The sequence below is a fragment of the Jaculus jaculus genome, chromosome 14 (genome assembly GCF_020740685.1).
Source record: "Jaculus jaculus isolate mJacJac1 chromosome 14, mJacJac1.mat.Y.cur, whole genome shotgun sequence".
Lineage (NCBI taxonomy): Eukaryota > Metazoa > Chordata > Mammalia > Rodentia > Dipodidae > Jaculus > Jaculus jaculus.
Window position 1 is genome coordinate 54313227 of NC_059115.1, and position 23264 is coordinate 54336490.

General features: G+C 41.7%; 2 protein-coding genes across 5 annotated transcripts in view; one reads left to right on the plus strand and one right to left on the minus strand.

The window, feature by feature from the left end:
- Polk (DNA polymerase kappa) overlaps nt 1–6695 on the minus strand; it is a 90048-nt gene extending 83353 nt beyond the window's left edge. For all 3 annotated transcript variants that reach the window (XM_045133236.1, XM_045133237.1, XM_045133235.1), the window contains exon 1: nt 6448–6695. The gene's annotated coding sequence lies outside the window, so the exon portion shown is untranslated. The remainder of the gene's footprint in view (nt 1–6447) is intronic.
- Nucleotides 6696–6911: 216 nt separating this feature from the next.
- The window catches only part of Cert1 (ceramide transporter 1), a 118086-nt gene continuing 101733 nt past the window's right edge, over nt 6912–23264 (plus strand). The window contains exons 1-2 of one of the 2 annotated variants that reach the window (XM_004651531.2): nt 6912–7442; nt 14172–14306. In XM_004651531.2, the coding sequence (XP_004651588.1) occupies nt 7347–7442; nt 14172–14306 (231 nt within the window). In that variant the 5' untranslated portion in view covers nt 6912–7346. The remainder of the gene's footprint in view (nt 7443–14171; nt 14307–23264) is intronic. The other variant, XM_004651532.3, reaches the window with a different exon arrangement.

The window sequence follows — 23264 nt, forward strand, 5'->3', positions numbered from 1 at the left end:
AACCAAACCAAACAAAAAAAGAACAGGAGAGACCAGAACTCTCCAGTCTGTGGTATTTTTGTCATAGCAGTTTATTCTGGCTAACAGAAGTTTTATATAAAAAATTAGACCATGTTTTCAGTTTCACCTTGGGACACCCTTGCCGGCTATAATGACCCTCAACTCTCTACGTGTTGATCACTGAAACTGTAAACATTTTCATTGTCAACATGTCTGAGGATTTTGACTTCTGGGTCTTGGAGGTGAAAATGAAAGGCACAAGGAGGCTTTGAGACTCTAATTGAATGATGCTCCTGCTAGAGAAAGAGGTAGGTGTGGAGGAAGAATAAAGAGACAGAAATGCCAAAGAACTCCATGGCTAAGTTTCTTCATAAAAAATTCCAGAAACAACAGAAATAAAGAACTCTACGGAACTGACACTGGGCCTGACATTGTGGCACATGCCTTTAGTCCTAGCACTTGGGAGGCAGAGGTGAGAGGATCATTGTGAGTTTAAGGCCAACTTGGAACTAGAGTGAGTTTCAGGTTAGCCTGGGCTAGAGTGAGACACTCCCTTGCAAAACCAAAGAATAATTTAAAAAAAAAAAAACAGTATAGGTATAAAGTGACATGCAAAAAACTTTTTTTAAATGTTAAAATCACTAGATGCATTAAGAGTATAATGGCTAAGATTCCTTCTACTTTTAGAGGTATGCTGAAGCCAAGAAAAGTGGTTTTATGATCTCCGGTTCAAATCTTAACTCGGCCACTTACTAGCCATGTGACATTGGATGGGTTACTGAGCTTTCTTATGCTCCACTTTCATTATCCTTTAAAATGGGAACAAAAATGTTCAACTGATATGACTTCTAAGAAATAAGCAGGTCACATATTTAAAGTATAGGGACAGTGTAAACAATATTATAGAATGGTAATTCCTTCACACCTGAAGTACATTCCCAATTCAAGCAACTGGACCAACTACTCTGAAATTCAGTTGGAAGCAAAGATACGGAAAAAGCATATCAGTGGCTGGGCGTGGTGGCACACACCTTTAATCCCAGCCCTTGGAAGGCAGAGGTAGGAGGATCACTGTAAGTTCGAAGCCAGCCTGAGACATAGTAAATTCCAGGTTAGCCTGGACTCGAGTGAGACCCTACCTCAAAAAACAAACAAACAGCCGCTCTATTCACAATAGCTAGGAAATGGAATCAGCCTAGGTGTTTCTCAACTGATGAGTGGATAATGAAGATGTGGCTCATTTATACAGTGGAGTTCTATTCGGTGGTAAAGAAAAACAAAATTTTCAGGGAAATGGATGCATCTGGAAAGGATTACACTGAGGTAACCCAGGCCGAGAAAGCCTAATGCTGTATGTTCTCTCTCATATGTGTATCCTAGCTACAAAAATTTAGACTTGTATGTGAGCTGGAGTAAAAATTGGTAGCAAAGGCCAGTTAGCTAGACAGGGGCTATAAGGTAGGAAGGAGAGGGGAGGACTTAATGGATTGGTATTGTAAATATGTAAGTAGATGAACAGACTACTGGAGAGTGGAATGGCCTAAGTGAAGTCATGGGAAGAGATTGAGTAAAAGAAGGGTGAGGGTTAAGCAAAATTCAAGATGTTATAAATAAGCCATATGGAAACCTACTTTTTTTAGATAATGGCACACCCAGAAGCCATAGACTATTACTAGAAAAATGTCAGTGCCAAAGATGGGATACCTTCCAGTGAGTTGTTGGCCAGGGAGGTTCCTGATGCCCCCAAAACATTACAGACCATTGCAAAGACTCTTGGTTTCCCACCAGGAATATATGGTAAGACCCTATTGCTGAAGACTCCACATGAGTGGGCTGGAAGATCACTGAGAAATCAAGCTGGAGCTGAGCTGAAAACCTCCTCCCTGTAGACCAGCTGACAGAAAGCTAGAAAAAACTACATTACATGCTACACTATGGGAATGTGGTGGTTTGATTCAGGTGTCCCCCATAAACTTAGGTGTTTTGTATGCTAGGTTCCCAGCTGATGGAGATTTGGGAATTAACACCTCTTGGAGGGAGTGTATTGTTGGGGATGGGCTTATGGGTGTTATAGCCAATTTCCCCTTTCCAGTGTTTAGCACACTCTCCTGTTGCTATGGTCCACCTTACATTGGCCGGGAATGATGTCCACCTCTGCTCATGTCATTTTCCCTGCCATCACAGAGCTTCCTCCTCAAGCCCATAAGCCAAAATAAACCTGTTTTTCCCAAAAGCTGCTCTTGGTTGGGGGATTTCTACCAGCCTTGCGAACCTGACTGCAACAGTAAAGTGGTACCAAGGAGTGGGATTGCTTCTAAACACCTGACTGCATGGCTTTGGCCTTTTGGAGCTGATTTTCAAGAGGAATGTGGAAGGATTTGAAACCTTGGCCTAAGAGATGCCTTGCAGTGCTGTAAGTACAGCTTGATGGACTATTATAGCCAGAGTTGAAAAAGACCTGAATGAAGTAAGAACTATGGACTGTGAGTTTTGGCTTAGGAGGGTGAGGGAAAGAGCTTTGCTTGGACTGGGCTAGAGGCAGTTTATATGAAAAGCTTGTAGTTATGCCCGTGTCCTGAGAAGCTTGCAGTGTTGCTTTGCATAGAAATGAATTGGTGCAAGCAGAGGGATATGGCACAGAAAAAAAAAAAAAAAAAAAGATCTTTGGGCCTAAACTATCCACTGACCTGCAAATTGTTTGAGAGATTACAACCTTTGAGACTGGGCTAGCTGACCTGCACTGGGGCAACAGGAAGAATATAGACTCTTTTGAAGGGGCCTGAGTGTTCAAGGAGTGTCCTGTTCTTCAAAGTCAGCTTTATTCCCTCCTGGATTAACAAATTGGCACCCTACCTGGTATTGTGGAGTATAAGAAATGCAGGAAAGAGAGGGTCATTGAGTTTGCAACAGGGTCTTGTGTTTTGGAAATGGCCATGGATAGCGTGAAGCAGGTTTTGCTGGTTGCCTGCACGGAGACCCCATGGGGCCATGAGTATGAACTGTGGCTTGCAGTGGAGACCCAGTGGAGATGCCAGGACCATGAGATGGCTGCCACAGAGAGCTGCTGGCCCCAGATGAAGCTTTCCAGGACTGTGAGTAGCCTAGTTGGAGGGGTGGAACTGGAAGTCCAGAGACTTGTTGCTGGTTAGAATTATCGAACTGGGAGGTTTCTCACTAACTAGAGTTGTTGGATTTGGAGCTACAGAGTTCGGTATTTACCCTGTATAAATCACGTACTGCTTGAGTATTTCTTTGCTATGTCCAATGCCATCTTTTGCTGTGTAAATGTTTATTCTGTGCCATTGTGGGGATATTTTTTGGTATTATGACTCAGTTAAAAGACCTTGGATTATGGGGATGTTTGAACACTGGAATTGATAAAAACTATGGGGACTTTTACCGTTGGACTGAATGCATTGTATTTTACATCATGTATGGATATCAGTTAATGGAGGCCAGGGGCAGAATGTGGTGGTTTGATTCAGGTGTCCCCCATAAACTTAGGTGTTCTGAATGCTAGGTTCCCAGCTGGTGGAGATTTGGAAATTAATGCCTCCTGGAGGGAGTGTATTGTTGGGGGCGGGCTTATGGGTGTTATAGCCAGTTTCCCCTTGCCAGTGTTTGGCACACTCTCCTGTTCCTGTTGTCCACCTTATGTGGGCCAGGGGGCGATGTCCACCCCCTGCTTATGTCGTCTTTTTCCTGCCATCATGGAGCTTCCCCCTCGAGGCTGTAAGCCAAAATAAACCCCTTTGTCTCACAAGCTACTCTTGGTCAGGTGATTTCTACCAGCAATGCAAATCTGACTACAACAGGAAGAGAGAAGTCATCAGTGGTAAACAGTGGACACTACAAGCCTTTCATTTGGTTAGTCAGGCCAAGTGACTGAATGGGTACAATAGTGGCATGTCTGCATAGGGAAAACCAACTGCTTTTTTTTTTTTAACTTATATTTATTTGTTTTCTAGGGAAGAGCAAGAATGAAAATGGATATGCCAGGGCCTCTAGCCACTGCATACGAACTTCAACTCCATTTACATGAACTACTTTGTGCATCTGGCTTTAAGTGGGTACTGGAGAATCAACCTGGGTCATTAGGCTTTGCAGGCAAGTGCCTTAACTACTGAACCACCTACCCAGCCTGCAAGAACCTTTTTTTAAAAAGGCAATTTCTTATATATTAATACTAAATACAACGAAACGGTTTCCTACTGACACCTTAGTGACCATAGTTATAATTACCTAAAACTAGGACAACATAAAATACAATAGAAAGTTTAACTTAAAAATAAACATAGGGGCTGGGGAGATGGGTCAATGAGTGAAGTGCTTGCCATGCACACTTCAGGACCTTACCTGAATCCCCAGCACCCACAGAAATGCCAGCCACTAGTGTGTGCTTATACCCCCAGCACAGAAGGGGAGATAAAAGCATTCCAGAGGGTTGCTGGCTGGTTTGTGGAGCTGAATCCTAAGCTCAAGGATTCATTGAAACCCTATCTTAAAAAGTAAGGTAGACCTGGTCATGGTTGTGTGTGCCTTTAATCTCAGATCTGGGAAGGCAAAAGTAGGAGGATTGCAGTGTTTGAGGTCAACCTGAGACTATATAGTGAATTCCAGGTCAGCTTGAGCTAGAGTGAGATCATGCCTCAAAAAACAAACAAACAAAAAAAAAAAGTAAGATGGAGAGTGATTGAGGAAGAGATTGAACTTCAGCTTTGGCCTTCCACATGCACATACAGGGGGTAAGTGCACCCACATACATGTATGCATCCACATACATACAGACAAGCATGCACACAGACACACAGAGGTACACACAAAAAATAAATAGGTATCTTGTTTCTGATTCTTAAATTGCATCGTGAGGTTAATTTCTCAGTACTTCACAATCATTCACTTAAGAATGATGATTTTTGAAACCTAGTACTTAAAAAGAATCAGAAACAGGTTAGTCTATACTGGATGATCACAAAGCAAAAGAACTCAACACTATAAAGGCGTACTTTTTGTAATTCAATAATAAGTGGGTTTTTCTTTATATTTTTTTTCCCTCCAAGGTAGTGTCTCACTTTAGCTCAGGCTGACCTGGAATTCACTATGTAGTCTCAGGGTGGCCTCGAACTCACAGCAATCCTCCTACCTCTGCCTTTTTTTTTTTTTTCTTCCTAATGCAAGAGAGCAAGACTGAGAGCCAGAGTGAGAGAGAAATGGTGCACCAGGGTCTCCAGCCACTGTAACTGAACCTCAGAAATGCATACCACCTACTGTGCATGTGCGACCTTTCATCACCTTGCCTCTGCTCATGTGGGACCTGGAGAGTCAAACATTTTGTAAGCAAGCTTTGTAGGCTATGTAGGCAAGCACCTAAACTATCTCTCCAGCCTTTTCTTACTGAGTGACAACCTTGAGATTATGTCTTAACATCTTGACAAAGTATTTTCAATAGCTTCACCTCTTAAATTTTCTTCCTCTGAATGTCTTTCCACTATGTACTGTCATAATTCCATATAAATGTCAATTTATGGGAATGAAAGATAATCACAGGTACTTCTCAGAGACACTTCTTATTCATTTTATTTTGTCCTAAAGATCAAAGTAGACCTCTTCCACTGCTATCAGAGTTACTTCCAGACATTGCCTTTATCCTCAAACTCAAAGATTTTCTCTTACTTTTCCATTCAGGTGGCAAGCAGATATTCTGTCTACAATTTAACAAAGAATTTATTGTTGGCAATTATCAAGATATAAAATCAGATGAAAGAACCAAAGTTATCAGTTCAAGTTCTCATAGAAGTTATCTATAGTGTTTGTAAGAAGACTGATGAAATCTGTTGCTCTCCCCTAATTTCAATCTTAAAACACAACTGGCTACCTATTACCTAATTTCTCATTAATCAACAAAACTTGCATCTTGGTCTTCTTATGCTAGAAAGTTTCTATCCAAGCGTTCCCATCTTTTGGGAAAGGAAGAGATGGCTAACATGGGCTTCACAGAGCGATTATTCACAACTAAGAAAATTCCAGGTTATCGTCAAACACCCTGACTTTAATTTCAAACATCTCTATTTTACTTTCACAATTCTTCTGGTAACATTTATTCTTTGGCAACCTCATGAACGCTCCCCCCAACAAAAAATATTTTTTCTAGAAATCTAACAATGAAAAGTGCTTGCTTGTGAGGAGAGACCACAGGAATTCTTCCTTCAGTGGCGGGAAATTTCAAGTATGAAGTTTTTATAAATCCCGAAGGACTAATTCGTTAGATGTTATGAGGGTTGGGGGGGTGTCCCCCCTCCTCCCGGGCCACAAACTCCCAACCTCTAGAGCCTATGATCGAGGTGGCAAAGCTCCTTTCCATTTCCTGCCCAGGCATGTCACCAGAGATGTTCACATCTCTGTTTTCCGGAAAGCAGCCAGGGAAGACGACCGCCGACGTCCTCTCACCCTGAGAATTCTCTCTCGTCCCGGAGCCCGTAAGTTCCGAAGGCTTCGTCACAAACACGCTAGGCGAGGGGTAAGAAGCCGAGCTGGAGAGACCGGCCACGCAACTGTCAAACGAAGCCAAGAAGGCGTGTGTCACACGGTCCCCCAAGGCGCGCGCGGGGACACACACACACACACACACACACATCCCAGTTAGCCTAGGATCTCGACTACAACTCCCAGAAGGCCGCGCGCCGGGCGGAGCCGCGTCGCTCCCGGCATGCAGCGCGGCGGCTTCTCTCTCCCCGCCCTGTCTTCTTCCCGCCCCTCCTACTTCCCTACCCGTCGTCACCCGGGAGGGCAGGAGGTAGGGTTCCTCGTCAGACGCCCGGAGGGGAGGGGAGGGGGGGCGGGAGGGAGGGAGGACGGGGCGGGGTGTCGGGTGGGGAGAATGGGAGGACGAAGGGGAGCGGAGCGCAGAAGGGGAGGGGACGGTAAATAGTGGGCCAGGCAGGAAGATGGCGGCCGTAGCGGAGCTGTGAGTGGACCGGAGTCCCGTGCTCTCGGGTTTTTCTCTTCCCCGGTCCTGCGCGTTTGCTTCCGTGACCGAGGTCGGCGTTCAAGGGAGGGGGAGCCGAGCTCGGGTTGGCGGCGCCCGGGTCACGGCCGACGGCGGGGAGAGGACAGGCTCGCCTTCGCCGCTCGTCCTGCTTTCCCCGCTCCGCTCGGTGTCAGGCGGCGGCGGCGGCGTCGCGGTGGACGCGCTCGGTGCCTCCTGCCGTTCTGCCCCCGCGCACTACGCACCGGAGCGGGCACTCTTCGCTTTGCCATCCCCTGACCCTTCACCCCAGGGACCGGGCGCCTCCGCCGGCGCAGCTCACGGAGCGGGGGCCGATCTCCTGCTCGGCTCTCGCGCCTCCATGTCGGATAACCAGAGCTGGAACTCGTCGGGCTCCGAGGAGGACCCGGAGACCGAGTCCGGGCCGCCGGTGGAACGCTGCGGGGTCCTCAGCAAGGTGAGTGTGTCCGTCCGCCACCGCCACCAAGCCCCCGCGGGGTCGAGCAAGGACCCCGGTGGTCCACACTCACCTGCCGCCAGGCGAGAGGAGCGGCTCTCTGGGCACTGGGGATGGGGTGGGGCTGGGCGGGAGGCACTGAGCGTCCCTGGGCGGGGGCTGCGGAATGTACCGGGAGGGAAAAGGGGGTGGGCGTGCGGGCACGGATGGTGATGCCCGGGACTGCTTGGGCCAGGATTGGGGACGGGACTGTCCTGCACACCGAAGATCTGGCAAAGCGTGTTAATTTAAGCCAGGATCTAGTTTGGAAGGCAAGGTGTCTGTGGTGTGACTTTGGGACCCGAGGCGCAGCTGTCCCGTGTGTAGGAATCTGGGTTGGGCAGCACTGGTGTTCAAAGTACTGGGTGTGTGTGTGTAAGGGGGGGGATTGTTTCACAGCGTCCTTTCAAACGAGATAAGGGTGCAGTTGACCACCAGAATACGGTTGGGGCTTTCTACTCATGCGGCTGTAATTTTAGGCAAGCCAGCTGACTCGGTTTGGTTCTGAAATGAGAGGTAGTGAGCTATGAGGCGGTAGTGATCTTCGGCTTAGAGAGTGTATGCAGCACTTTCCTACTCTTCCCCCCACCCCTGTTTATTTGGCATGCCATGGGTTTAAAAAGTATAAATAGTAGCTTGGAACCGACCCCAGGGAAAGTGTTATTTTATAATAAGATATTTGTGCAGTCAGGGGTCTAGACACTTCACTTCTAATGTATTTTTAAAATCTTTTCAAAATTTTAGCTGGCTAGACATTTGTAGGAAAGTGTGTGGTTTTTGGTAGTACATGGTTGTGTGTGTGTGTGTGTGTGTGTGTGTGTGTGTGTGTGTGTATGCTATGTGAAGACTCATTTCGCCTTTCTGACTTCCTTGCCCCTTCCTGTTAAACTTTAAGAAATGGCTAGAGCTAGCAATTCACTGGAAGACGGGGAGCTGGAGCTGCTCCCTCAACAAGCTGGTCATAAGATACCAAGTCATGTGCAAATACTGGCGATTAAGAAATCACTCTGCTTTCAGTATTCGTAGTAGAATCATTTGTGAAATTGAGATTAGGTTTTTATAATGTCTTCCAAAGGCTAATGACAAAAGGCCTGGGAAAGGCATGAAAGTATGTCAAATGCAAGGCTCCCAAGTGTTAACTTTTTATTTGCGTAGCAGAAAATTATATTGTGTATTGATAATGTGATCCTTCTTGAAATTTCAGCAGATTGCTTTCCATAAGTGAAGCTCCCCAGTTCTTATTTGTATGTATCTTATTGTTTAGGAAACTATTGAGCACTTTGCAAAATAGGTTTGCAAGAGAGAATAGTTATGAAATGGTTCTTTGCTTCTCAGTAATACTAATATAGTTTCATTACTTTCTCATTTGATAGGAAACTGACTGCTGGGTTAGTATTGTGCTGATCTTAAATGCTTAATAAAACAAGCTATATTTTTGACTTATTATCACCTCTTTGAGGAATGGGGGATTAGAGTGATCTGTGGGAAAGTCACCTGCCCTGGTTATCTAGTGTATACAGAGCACACTGAGGGTCAAAATATGGGAGACAAGCACAGCTACACATACCTGTATTCCCAGCTCCCAGGAGACTGAGGTAGGACTAATTGCAGGATTGCAAGTTCCAGGAGAGCCTCTAACCTGGCTATGTAGTAAGGCCCTGTCTGGATTTTTTTTTTTTTTTTTTTAAGGAAGACTATCTCTTTTATATTTAAACCTGTAGAAATGTAGTAATGGATTATAATTATAAAAGGGATATAATTTCAGTTTTGACTGTTCTGTATATCATCAGGAATAATGTATGCTGTGAAGGAAATTTACATCAATTTAAGAATTTATAGTTTTTTTTAATTTAATTTTAATTTGAGAGAGAGAGAGGGGGGGCGAAGAGAGAGAGAATGGGAAGCCAGGGAATTCAGCTGCTGCAAACGAACTCCAGAAGTATGCACCACCTTGTGCATCTGGCTTATGTGGGTCCTGGGTAATTGAACCTGGGTCCTTTGGCTTTTCAGGCAAGTACCTTATCTGCTAAGCCATCTCTCCAGCTGAAGAATTTATAGTTTTATGTGATGTGTTCTGGAGCTTTTACTTGAGAGAGCATTGTTTTGTTTTGGGTAGTGCTGGGGATCAAACCCATCATCATGCTTGCTAGGCATGTGTTTCACCATGAACTACAGCCGCATCAGGGGCACATCATATTACATATTGAGTATACATACTGACACTGGGAATGATACATGGTTTTAAACATAACGGGTAAAATATTTTGAATTGTTTGTATTTACCTGATAATTTAAACATGAGATAGAACTCCTTTCCTTCTGTTGAGTTATATAGTTAAGTCTCAGTACCAATTTGTTTTATTTCTTCTCTTAGAAAATGGAGTGGATCTGGAAAGAAGGGTTTAGAAATTTATATTAGAAATATGTTAGTCCAAAAGTTTTTCTCTTCTTTAAGAGCATCATTTTTTTTTTACAGAAGTACTTATAAAATCCATTTCTTTTTGTTTTTCATTTATTTATTTATTAGAGACAGAGTGAGAGAGGGAGGGAGAATGGGCACACCAGGGCCTCTAGCCACTGAAAACGAATTCCAGATGCATGTGCATCTGGCTTACGTGGGACCTGGAGAATTGAACTTGGGTGCTTAGACTTCACAGGCATGTACCTTAATTGCTAAGCCATCTCTCCATCCCTAAAATCTATTTATTTATCTTACTTGAGAGCAGAGAGAGAGATTGAGAGCACGAGCAAGCGCGCACATGTATGTGTACTCCAGGGCCTCCTATCACTGCAAATTAACCCCAGATGCGTGTGCCACTTTGTGCATCTGGCTTAACATGAGGACCAAGGAATCAAAATGAAGCTGGCAGGCTTTGCCAGCAAGCACCTTTAACCACTGAGTCATCTCCCCTGCCCATAAACCCCTATTTCTTTTTTTTTTTAATCACTGATTAAGGGAGTAGGTCCCCCAAATAGTAGTTAAACAATAATCCCAGGCCTCTTATTAATGGTTTGTCTTAACGTCCATACAACTGGTAACTGAAAGTCTGCCTTTGAGTCCATCTCATATTTCTCTTTTTCCCACTGAGTGGCCTTAAATTCTCATGGATCCTCTTACCTCTGCCTCCAAAGTGCTAGGATTAAAGGCATGTGCCACCACAACTGGCTAATCTCAGTTTTCTTTCTTTCCGTTTCTTTCTTTTGAGTTACAGTCCTTTTATGTAACCCAGACTGACCTGTGTATCATGATTTGCTTACCTGAGCCACCCAAGTGCTGGGATTACAGCCATAACCCACCACACCTGGCTCTTTGGGTCCATCCCAAATGTTTGTTCATAAAGCCTTTTTTTATGCAGTCATTCAAGATTTTCTTCCCTAGAATCCTATAGTATTTTTGTTTGGAACTTGGTTCAATTTACATATACATATGCACATATATATATATATATGCGCACATATATATATATGCGCATATATATATTCATTCATTCTAATTGTCAAACCATAGGCAACAGGATTCTTTGATTTTCTTGCAAATCTAGCTTGCAACCATTTTGTGTTAAATGGAAATGTGGGAATAGTGTAAGAGCCAAGGAAAGGCAGAAACCTACCTTCTAGGTATAATAATAGCAGATAACGATTACTGAGTCTTGAAGTTTATGTAATTTGTTGGTCCTGTACAAGAAAATAGTACAAATTATAGATGCAATCACTGGGGTTCCTCCTTTCACTTTGGTCAGGTTTTGTTCTAATGAGAGATATTGGTTATGCTTTATTACCTATGCATAACCCTGCCTCAAACTAAGTCAATAATAAATACCAGGCACTGTTCTAATCTATTCTTATGTAATCTTAACTCTAAGAAAGAGAACTGATAAACATCCACATAGAGGGCAACATGGCCACAGTTACTTGCCTGATGAAAGTTAATGACAAACAAGATTAATCCATGAAGGTTCTTAAACACCTGTTAGTGTACTAGAGAAGAGGAAGTTGTCCCTGAAAGTTTCAGATCCGAATTCTAAATAAGATTATATATGACAGGGCAGGAAAGATGGCTTAGCGGTTAAGTACTTGCCTGTGAAGCCTAAGGACCCCGGTTTGAGGCTTGATTACCCAGGACCCACATTAGCCAGACTCACAAGGGGTTGCATGCATCTGGAGTTCATTTGCAATGGCTGGAGGCCCTGGCACGCTCATTCTCTCCCTCTCTCTCTGCCTCTTTCTCTCTCTCTCGCCCTCAAATAAATAAACAAAAAAAATTTTAAAAAAGATTATATGTAACATAAATAAGCAAGTGTACTTAAGTAAGATTATTTAAATTATTTTAAATGGTAGAAAATACTAGGGGTAGGTTTATTAAAGCCTTCCAGGGAATGTAAGAACCTAGATTGAAATAGTTGAAAATTAAGAAGAAAAGAAGCAAATTAAAGGGTTTAATAGGAGATTTGTAAAATTTGGTGATGAGCTGAAAGGAGTGAGCACACAGTCATCAGGTATTGTATGAATATGCTAGGCATTTTCATTGTTTTAGTCAGCCATTTAGAACAACAAGCAAAGAAACAAAAGTTGTCTGCCTAAACTCTCCTGACACAGAGGTAGCAGAGTGGAATTTGTTTAATCCTGTACCTGCTACACTGTTCATATAATACTCTCGTGCTAAGCCAGGTTGAGTCTCCATGACTACAAAAGTAGCAGGGCAACCAAAAAATAGGAACCTAGAGAGGAACTAAACTAAGTAAATAAACTAGGAGAAGAGCCATTCAGTTTTGTTTGTAACTGTCCTGTGTTTCAAGTTGGTGTCTAAGTGGTGGTTAGGTCACAAGTAGTTAGAAATCAGAAGATAGGCATGAGGGATCCCTTAGAAAAGAATGGGTTAAATTGTCAGCTGGGTTTGCTTCCAGAAAGGAGTTACAATAATGGGGCATAGAAGATAAAAAAGCTGAACCAATCTCAAACATGCTGAGTTAGGGAATAGATTTTTTTTTTAAATTCTCAATGGGTAAAAAAGAGCCTGAACAAGTTTTAACAATCCATTTCAAATTATTTATTTTATTATTTATTTATTTTTTGGTTGTTCAGGGTAGGGTCTCACTCTACCACAGGCTGACCTGGAATTCACTATGTAGTTGTAGGCTGGCCTCAAACTCACTGTGATCCTACTACCTCTGCCTCCTGAGTGCTGAGATTAAAGGCATGTGCCAACATGTCCAGCTCGAATTAATTTTTTAACTTGTTTATACTTAACACCCAGAAGCATAAATAAAACATGCCAACTCACATTTTTCCATCAAGCTACATTTCTTTTTCCAGTTTCTTGATTGTGATCTTCATTATGCATCAAGATTTGGTGACACAGAGATCACTTTAAGTGCATTAGTAAAGGCAGATCATCCAATATCTTTTTGAAGCCAACTTTACATTTGTATTATTACTCTTGGATGATAAAAATATAACTTTAGAAATATTAGAAAATGAACTAACCGCTTTTAATATGTAGTCATGAGTTCAATGGGGGAAAACTTAGTTAATGTGGATTTAGTAAAGATTAATGGTCTAGGTTTTTTCTTTGGTATAGTCATGCCCATTGTTCATTTTCATAATAAGAATTACAGCAAACAGGATTTTAGTGGTGACTAGCATTATACTTCTTTAAGCTGAGAAGACTATGCAGTGTTTGGTGTAGGAGAGAAGTTGTGTCATAAAGGTGGGGTTGAAGAGAGGCTAAAAGCATATAAAAAATATGTATGTCTGTTTAGCCGGGCGTGGTAGCACACACCTTTAATCCCAGCACTCAGGTGGCAGAGGTAGGAGGATTGCCATGAGTTCGCGGCCACCCTGAGACTCCATAGTGAATTCCAGGTGAGCTTGGGCTAAAGTGAGACCCTGCCTCGAAAAACCGAAACCCCCCCTCCCAATAAATATGTATGTCTGTGTCTGTCACACCCTCTGACGCTCAGAGACCATTCTTTAGGGAAGATTGAAAGAATGTAAGATCCAAAGGAAGGGGACGACTGCTTACAGTGCTGTCTTCCAGAGACAAAGTGACCATTATATTCCTGATCTCACAGTGGCTGACACTATTACCTATACAAGACATGCTTAGCAATGACATTAAAGTAGAAGAGTGTCTTTTTGGAAAGAAGAAGGGGTCAAGTGGAGGGGGCATTTGGGAGGGGAAAATGAGAGTCATGGATGGGGATCATTGTATATTATCTATGCTTATGGAAGTTTTCAATAAAAAGTTAACAAAAAATAAAAATATGGCCAAGGGACTAAAAATAAAAAAGAATATGTCAGTAGCTGGGCACGGTGGCACACGCCTTTAATCTCAGCACTTGGGAGGCAGAGGTAGGAGGATCGTCATGAGTTCGAGGCCATCCTGAGACAACATAGTGAATTCCAGGTCAGCTTGGGCTAGAGTGAGAACCTACCTCAAAAAAAAAAAGGAGTCAGAATGTTACAAATATTAGAAGAAAATATTACTGTTTATTAGTTAACTATTGAAATATAAAAATTGACAATGCATTATATAACCTACAAAATTTCAACTTTTTACTTTAATATTTTAATCATTTAATGTTTACAATTAAATTAGGTCCTTACACATTTTTGTGTTCAAAATTTTAAAAGCCAATTTCTAAAATACTGACATTTATTTTTCTTGTTTTCCTCTTTGACTACCCACAGTGGACAAATTACATTCATGGATGGCAGGATCGTTGGGTAGTTTTGAAAAATAATACTCTGAGTTACTACAAATCTGAAGATGAGACAGAGTACGGCTGCAGGGGATCCATCTGTCTTAGCAAGGCTGTGATCACTGTAAGTATCTGCTCTCTATTCAGAAAGCATTATTGGGCACCAACCTATCTTAGGTACTTGGTATGCACCTGTGAAAATAAGGTGCTGGGGAGATGGCTCAATGGCTAAAGCACTCACTGCTCAAGCCAGAGCACCCCAGTTCAGTCCTCCGCAGATCCCATGTAAAAAGCTCAAGGCCCTCGCAGGCTGTATGACAGCACAATGACAGGGAGATGGGCAGCAGAGACGGGATGAATTCCAAGAAGCTCCTAGCAAGCAGCAAAGTACGACAGCAGAGTGAGATTGAGAAAGGGGGTGCCGGGAGAAAGAGTGCTTTAAATTAGATGGAAAAGCTAAGAGCAACCCGAAAGTTGTCCCCAGACCTTTGTTATGTGTGCCATGATGTGTGCATGCCCACACTGAAGAGAACACATGCATGAACACACAAGAAAAGACAAAAGCAAAAACCTTCCTTGCCTTTCTGGAACAAGCAATTCATTTCTACTGTATTATTTTAGATTGCTTTGTACTACATACCACTGTTTTTATAGACATGTAAGATTTATTCAATGGACATAGTAAACTAGTTTGAGGACTTTAGAAAAAAAATAGTAGAAGACTTAATTTTTGGTGAGATTGGGACAATTGATAGGTCATTAAAAAGAGAAATCAGTATAAGAAAAATGATGCTATTCCATTTAAAATTTTTTACTTAGATAAATAATTCATTTACTATTTGATGTAGAGCTAATGCCTTTTTGTGGGGTTGAGAAAATTTGTTCTTAACTGCATCCATATTGTATAGTCTGCACCTTTATATCACCTTCATACAATTTAACACCTTTTAAAAGAATCCTTCACTTCGGTTGAGTCATTCATAGTTTACATGGACTCTTTGTAGTAGTTCATAGGGTTAAGTAACATTAACTAATATACATATTGTTAATAATGTTAAAGAAGTTAATATAAGAAAATAATAAACACATTTGGGAACATCTGCCTTTTTGGAGCATGTATATGTGGTGGTCATAGGACAGTCTGAAGTATCATGCTCAAGTATTCTCCCCACCTCTTTTTGAGACAAGGTCTCTCATTGTCCTGGAACTCACCAATTAGGCTAGATTGGCTGGCCAGTAATTCTCAGGGATCCTTCTTTCTCCCCTCTTTCCTCTTCTTCTTTTTTTTTTTAATGTTTCACTTTATTTTTATTTATTTACTTGAGAGAGAAAGAGGCAGAGAGAGAATGGGCGCGCCAGGGCCTCCAGCCACTGCAAATGAACTCCAGATGCATGCACCACCTTGTGCATCTGGCTTACATGGGCCCTGGGGAATCGAACCAAGGTCCTTTGGCTTTGCACACAAATGCCTTAACTGCTAAGCCATCTCTCCAGTCCTTTCTCTCTGTCTTTAGCTCTGTAGTCACAGGTGCATACCACCACGCCCAGCATTTACTTGAATATTGGTATCCTTATGCTTGTAAAGCAAGCAGTTTACTCATTGAACTATATTCCTAGCCCCACAACTCACTTTTTAAGCATGTTACTCATTTATTGCGATCAAAATATAGTATGACCAGAAAAAAGCTTATTAGTTGAAAATGGTCAGCATATCATGAGCACATTTAATCAAAGATTAAAATAAATAGTTAGCTAAGGAAGGGTAGTTAAATGTAGATAGCTAAGAAAGCTTTGTCATTCAAATTTAAAAAGTACTGTGCTAAAATGAAAATAATTTGAGGTTTTAGTAATCCATTGAAAGAAAAGTTAAATTTTGTTATAATTGAATTTGTATTGCTTATAAAAGTAAAAGGTATTCTTGGGATTTCTGCTACTATCTAAATTTGACTTACATATTATTAATGTTATTCATTTAAGGAAAATTTTGCAGCATTTTTTCATCATCTCTCCCACCCCCACCCTCGAGGTATAGGGTCTCACTCTGGCCCAAGCTGACCTGGAATTCACTATGTACTGTCAGGGTGGCCTCAAACTCACAGTGATCCTCCTACCTCTGCCTCCCAAGTGCTGGGATTAAAGGCATGTACCACCATGCCCAGCTTTTTTCATCTTTTTAAGCCTTTTTCTATTTTCGACAATTTTCATATATGTACATTATGTAATTTGATCATTATCCTATCCTGTTACTTTTTGCTGTCCCTCCTCTACCTTCCACTGAATCCTTTTTTTGTAACTATCTCCCCCTTCTACTTTAATATCTCCCCCGCTTCCTATAGTCTGTGATGGAATGTTGATGTGTCCAATATTGTGCAAGTAATGATAGCCACTGTGAGGTGATGAATTCACAGTCACTTCATGTCCATAAGACAGTGTTCCAATGCATTCCTCTCATCCTCTGGCTTTCCATTCCTTCAGTCCCCTTTTCTGCAGTGCTCTCTGAACCTTGGAGGGTGTGATAGACATGTATGATTTAGCACTGAGCACTCAACTGCCAACTTATCCTTAGCATTTAACCAAGTCTTCCCAATAGGTACTGCCATCTGCATAAAGAAGCTTCTCTGACCAAAGGTGAGAACAGCACTAATTTGGGCATAAATATGAATATTTCAAGGACAGTTTAATAGACACACATAACCATTTTGCCAAACAACACTAGTAGCTCCCTCCTCTGCCAGGGCCTGCCTCATCCTCCTATCATAGGTTTTTAACTAGGCTTTTAGTACCAAGCATGAATTTCTTCTCATGTAGTGGGCCTCAGATCCAACCAACTAAAGAGTATTTTATCCATCCATCTTGTTTTCAGTACCTTCTGTGCCTGTTCTTCTGTGTTCAAAGTTTAAAAACAAAATCTTAGTTGAATATTAAGTTAGTAAAATAGAAATTGTTTGGGAATGCTAATAATGAGACTACTGCCACCTTTCCTAAAGAGACATTGACTGGTATGTCCTACATTATGGTGTCTTGAAACTTTTGTTTTAATATTTTATATGTTCTCTCTTGTGGTCATTATTTGTGTAGACAGTATAGTAGATGGAAATGTTCCTTATAATGCTGAAGTGTCTGTCTGTGGTCATTTCTTACTCCCCCTCTTTTGTATGTTATCAGATGTTTGTTAATCATAGTGCTGGATTCTTTGGAAATATGCTGATGGTTGATGTGAAAATGGATAGAATTAAAATTTACCTTTATTACTTCATAAATAACAGTATTTCCAGAGTAGATTTAGATGCAGTTACCTTTTCTTGAGCTACAGACCATACTAATTGTACATAGCTTGAGTGACAGAAAAATAAGTCTTTATTGCATCTACTCAGGGAAAAATGATAATTTGTTATAGATATTTTTGTTATAGCTCTATTAGTATACAGAACTTTGAGTATGGTAGTACATGATCAAATGAATTGGAAGAAAAGTGAAACAATTAGAGTGTTTTGGAAGGAGAGATTTTGGTGCAGCCTAGTGGAAATATTAGCTGTGCTAAGTAACAGTAACAATGGCGAAGGTGAATGAGGCAGCAGAACTTGAGTGCTAGCCTTCAGACACAGTAGATGACAGGAAGAAATACTAGCATTTAACTCAACTTTTAATCTATTTCTTCTTTTTGCTTCCATATTAATATCAATAAAATTAATATTATAGGGCTGGAGAGAAGGCTTAGCGGTTAAGCGCTTGCCTATGAAGCCTAAGGACCCCGGTTCGAGGCTCGGTTCCCCAGGTCCCACATTAGCCAGATGCACAAGGAGGCGCATGCATCTGGAGTTCGTTTGCAGAGGCTGGAAGCCCTGGCGCGCCCATTCTTTCTCTCTTCTTCTATCTGTCTTTCTCTCTGTGTCTGTCGCTCTCAAATAAATAAATAAATAAATAAATTTTTAAAAAAATTAATATTATAAAATATAAGTGAAGACAGTGATTTTTTTCAGGATGTACTTTAGTTAAATATGTACTTCAGGGTTGGGGAAATGACTTAGTGGTTAAGCCACTTGACTGCCAAGCCTAAGTACTTAATGTGCATCTCTCCAGCTTCCATGTAAGCCAGATGCACAGATAGATGTAAGTGCGCAATGTCACACATGTTGCAGTGGCACAAGGTCCTTGCATGCCTATTCTCTCTCTCTCTCTGCCTCTTTCTCTCTCTCTGTCTCAAATACATAAAAATTAAAAATCTAATACTAATTTTGTTTGTTAAGTAGATGTCCTTTGCTATTTTTTTGTCCTTCATGTGGACTATTGCCTATCTTATGGCATCTCTGAAGACAGGTGTTATATGGCAAATCTCTGCATTGAAAGATGTTAACAACTATTGCAGATGTATCAAAAACAGCTGCGTCGACTCATGAGAGAAGTCGTGGGGAGGGTCATCTGACCCACTAGAGATTCAGGTGCCCCCTATGCTGGCTGTATACAGTAGTGCACCAGATCTCTTGATCTCAGTGGAGAGATCGAGTATATAGAGAGTAAAGACCTAGGAACAATGAGCTCCACTGAGGTGGTGTCTCTGGATTCTCCATGCTCTATAAGTAAGCCCTCAACTCGAGGCTGAGGGACGAGCACCCGCAGGGCGAGTTCCGATACAGTGAGCTCTCCATTGAGGCAGTGTGTCTGGAGTCTCCATGTTCTGTAATTAAGCCCTTACCCCAAGACTAAGGAAGGAGCATAAGTGGGGGTAATCTTGATATAGTGAGCCCCACTGAAGTGCTGTTCTGGGGTCCTGATGCTATGTCAGTAAACACTCACCCAAAGGCTGAGCGATTTTTAACGCAGGAAGGTCCATCAAAGTGGCTGCTCTGACAGGGGCCTTACATTCCTCTAAGTAACCAATCTTTATGCTCTGTAAGTGGTCACCCCCTACGCCCCCACAATAAACTCATTGGTACACTGAACTGGTATTGGTGTAATACCAGTACTTTGGTTTGCCATTTTTGCCCTATATGGGGTGAAGACATGTGTTTGCATGTCCCCAGGGGAAAAGTTTCCTGCAACAAAAGCAAATATTAATGTTGTACTTGTTCACATTGTGCCTTCATGAAACTGATACTATTCATACATGAAGAAATCTGAGCTTAATTAAAGAGTTGTGATTTCTTTTTATTTTAAATACTTCTTTTTATTTTTATTTCTCTATTTGAGAGCAACAGATAGAGAAAGAGGCAGAGGAGAGAGAGAATGGGCGCACCAGGGCCTCCAGCCACTGCAAACGAACTCCAGATGTGTGCACCCCCTGTGCATCTGGCTAGCGTGGGTCCTGGGGAGTCGAGCCTTGAACTGGGGTCCTTTGGCTTCACAGGCAAGCGCTTAACCGCTAAGCCATCTCTCCAGCCCATGATTTCTTTTTAATTGACAACTTCCATAATTATAGACAGTAAACTATGGTAATTCCCCCCCTCCTTGCAATTCCACTCTCCATCATATCCCTTCCCTCTCTCAGTCAGTCTCTCTTTTATTTTGATGTCATCCTCTTTTCCTTCTGTTAGGATGATCTTGTGTAGGTAGTGTCAGGCACTGTTAGATTATGGATATCCAAGCCATTTTGTGCTGGAAGAGTGTATTGTAATGAGTCTTACTCTTCCTTTGGCTCTTCTATTCTGCCACCTCTTCCGCAATGGACCCTGAGCCTTGGCAGGTATAATAAAGGTTTCATTGTTGAGCGAGCACTCCTTTGTCACTTCTTCTCACCACTATTGTACCTTTTGAGCCATCCCAAGGTCACTGCCATCTGAAAAGAGAAGCTTCTTTAACCAAAAATGAGAGTACAAATAAATAAATAAAAATAAAATACTTAATAAAAAAAGAGGAAAGGACTGGAGGGATGGCTTAGCAGATTAGGCATTTGCCTGCAAAGCCAAAGGACCCAGGTTCTACTCACCAGGACCCACATAAGCCAGATGCACAAGGGGGCACATGCATCTGGAGTTCTTTTGCAGTGACTGGAGGCCCTGGCGTGCCCATTCTCTCATATTCTCTCTCTCTCCCTCCCCCTTTCTCTATCAAATAAAAATAAAATGTTTTTAAAAAGGGAGAGAAGCATTAATATATGGGCATGAACATTAAGAGAAGTGCTTGCTGGGCAGTTTGGTGAGTATATGGTTTATATTTTTATTGTTGCTATTGGGCATTAAACCCAGGGCCTTATGCATGCTAGACAAGTGCTCTACCACTAGACTATTTCCTCAGCCCTCTTAATATTTTTTAATTTTGAGACAAGGTCTGAGTTGTCCAGGCTGCTTTTAAAATCATTATGTGTACTAGCTAGGCTTTGAACTTGCAATCCTCTTCCCTCAGCATCTGGTGTAGCTGAGATTACAGGCCTGAACCATCAGATCTGAATAAGAGTTGTGATTTTTTTACTGTAGTGGTTTCAAAATATTGTTGGTGGACTTAATATGTGAGTCCACCTTTTGTTCAAGAGTCTAAGTCATTGTTAGCCTAGTCCACCACAACTTAAGTGTTAATAATTAGTCATTATTAGCTTATTAAAGTTATCTTCTTTTAACTAGTGATAATTGGATGAAATAATTTCAAGAAACAAGTATTTCCTAGGAAATTCATCACTTAAGGTGAAAGAATTAGAATGAAAAAGTGAGAAGAAAAATACTACTTTAAAAAAGAGCTATTAGGGCTGGAGAGATGGCTTAGTGGTTAAGCGCTTGCCTGTGAAGCCTAAGGACCCCGGTTCGAGGCTCGGTTCCCCAGGTCCCACGTTAGCCAGATGCACAAGGGGGCGCACTGGTCTGGAGTTTGTTTGCAGAGGCTGGAAGCCCTGGCGCGCCCATTTCTCTCTCTCTCCCTCTACCTGTCTTTCTCTCTGTGTCTGTCACTCTCAGATAAATAAATAAAAAAATGAACAAAAAAAATTAAAAAAAAAAAGAGCTATTAGCCAGGTGTGGTGGCGCACACCTTTAATCCCAGCACTTGGGAGGCAGAGGTAGGAGGATTGCCATGAGTTCCATGGCCACCCTGAGATGACATAGTTAATTCCAGGTCAGCCTGGGCCAGAGTAAGACCCTACCTTGAAAAACCAAAAAAAAGAGCTATCTATGTGCTAATTGTAGAAAGTTGAATTCCTCAAGTATTATTATATTATACTATTATTTCTTTAAACATTTTTTGAGACAAGCCCAACAAGCTGGCCGTTTTTAATGAGAGAGGGAGAGAGAATTGGCATGCCAGGTCCTCCAGCCACTGTTATCAAACTCCAGATGTGTGCACCTCCTTGTGTGCATGTGTGATCTTGCGCACTTGTGTTGCCTTGCACATCTGGCTTATGTCGGACCTGGAGAGTCAAACATGGGTCCTTAGGCTTCATAGGCAAGTGTCTTAACTGCTAAGCCTTCTCTCCAGCCCAAATTTCTCAATTATAGTTTAACAGTTGCTTACTATTGAACTGCTGCTATAAAACTTGCCATATGTTTGTTTTAATCAAAAGCAATGTTTAATCAAAATCAAAAGGCATGGTAGTGCAGGTCCTGCAGAGTAACCAGAGTTCAAGGCCAGCTGGTACTACATCAAGCAGACCACAAAGAAGCAAATGTTCATGGAGTATTTAACTTACTTTTTTTTTTTTTTTCTTTTCCTTTTTAGGCAGGATCTTATTCTAGCCCTGGCTGGCCTCAAACTCAGATGGTCCTTTTACCTCAGCCTCCCAAATGCTGAGATTAAAAGCATGTACCACCATGCCTTGCCAAATTTGTTTATTTAAAATTATTTTAAAATAATAAACATGATGGAAAATATAATTCATATCATTTAAAAGTGACAAATTAAGTGCTTTATTTTTAGTCCTATACTCAAGAAACATTTAAGGTTATTTCTAGTTATCATTCCTGAAAATTTGTATGCCTATCACAAACATTTCTTTGTTTACAGTTTTTACTTTTATTTATATAAATAGTGTCATCCTAAGCATCACTCTTCTCCCTTGTATTTTAATTCCTCTTAGATGTTCACTACCACCTTCTGTTTAAAAGTATGGGTATATGGGTATAGATATCTTATTTGTCCCACCTATTCTTAGACATATAGATTATGTCTAGCTTGTTTTAATACAAATATAGTTAGAATAGACATAAATGTGGTAGTTTGAATGGATGTCCCCCAGTAGATTCAGAAGTTTATTAAAGCTTATAACTTAGAGCTCTGGCCTTGGCTGGAGGTGTCACTATGTGCCAATCCTGGGGTCCAGCCCTAAGGTGTAACTGGGTGTGGGTCTGAACTCCAGCCAAAGGTATGCAGAGTGCTTGAACTCTGCCTGGGGTTTCTGGGGGGTGTTTGCTTCTGGCACTGGTGTTGGCATTTCTTTCTGTTTGGACCTATGAAAGGGGGGCCATTTCGTTGGCCATTATGGTACTTCCCTTGGATCTGTAAGCTTCAGTAAATCCTGTTCCTTCCATAAACTGTGCCTGGTTTGGAAGTTCATCTTAGCAGCCTGACTATGAAACTATGACGTGTACTTTATAAAAAATTGCCAGGTATGGTGACTCATATCTATAATGCCAGCATTCAGGAGGTTGAGGTAGGGGGATGGCTGTGAGTTTCAGGCCAGTCCTGAGTAACAATAAATTGCAAATCAGCTTGAGTTGCAGAGTGTGACTATCTAAAAATATAGGATTTCTAAGTTGAGAGAAAGAGAGAGAGACCCTGTTTCAAGGAAATTTGTGGATGAGTAATAGAGAAGGACACCCAAAGTTTTCCTCTGGCCTCCATACACAAGTGTCCATGCATATGTTACATGTGCATACATCACACAATACATCCCATACCATGCCACACATACTCTACATAGAAAAATTGCAAACAGGTTAAGGCACTTGTCTGCAAAGTCTAAGGATCCAGGTTTGATTCCCCATTACCCACATAAAGCCAGATACACAGATTTGTGCATACATCTGGCGCCCATTCATACTCATATTCTTTCTCATTTTTTAAAAAGCACACAAACCCCCTGCAAAAGAGGGGTGCCTTTTACTTCTTTCAGTAGAGCCTGAGTTTCATCATATTCAGTACTTTTAAGTATTGGTGAAGTTGG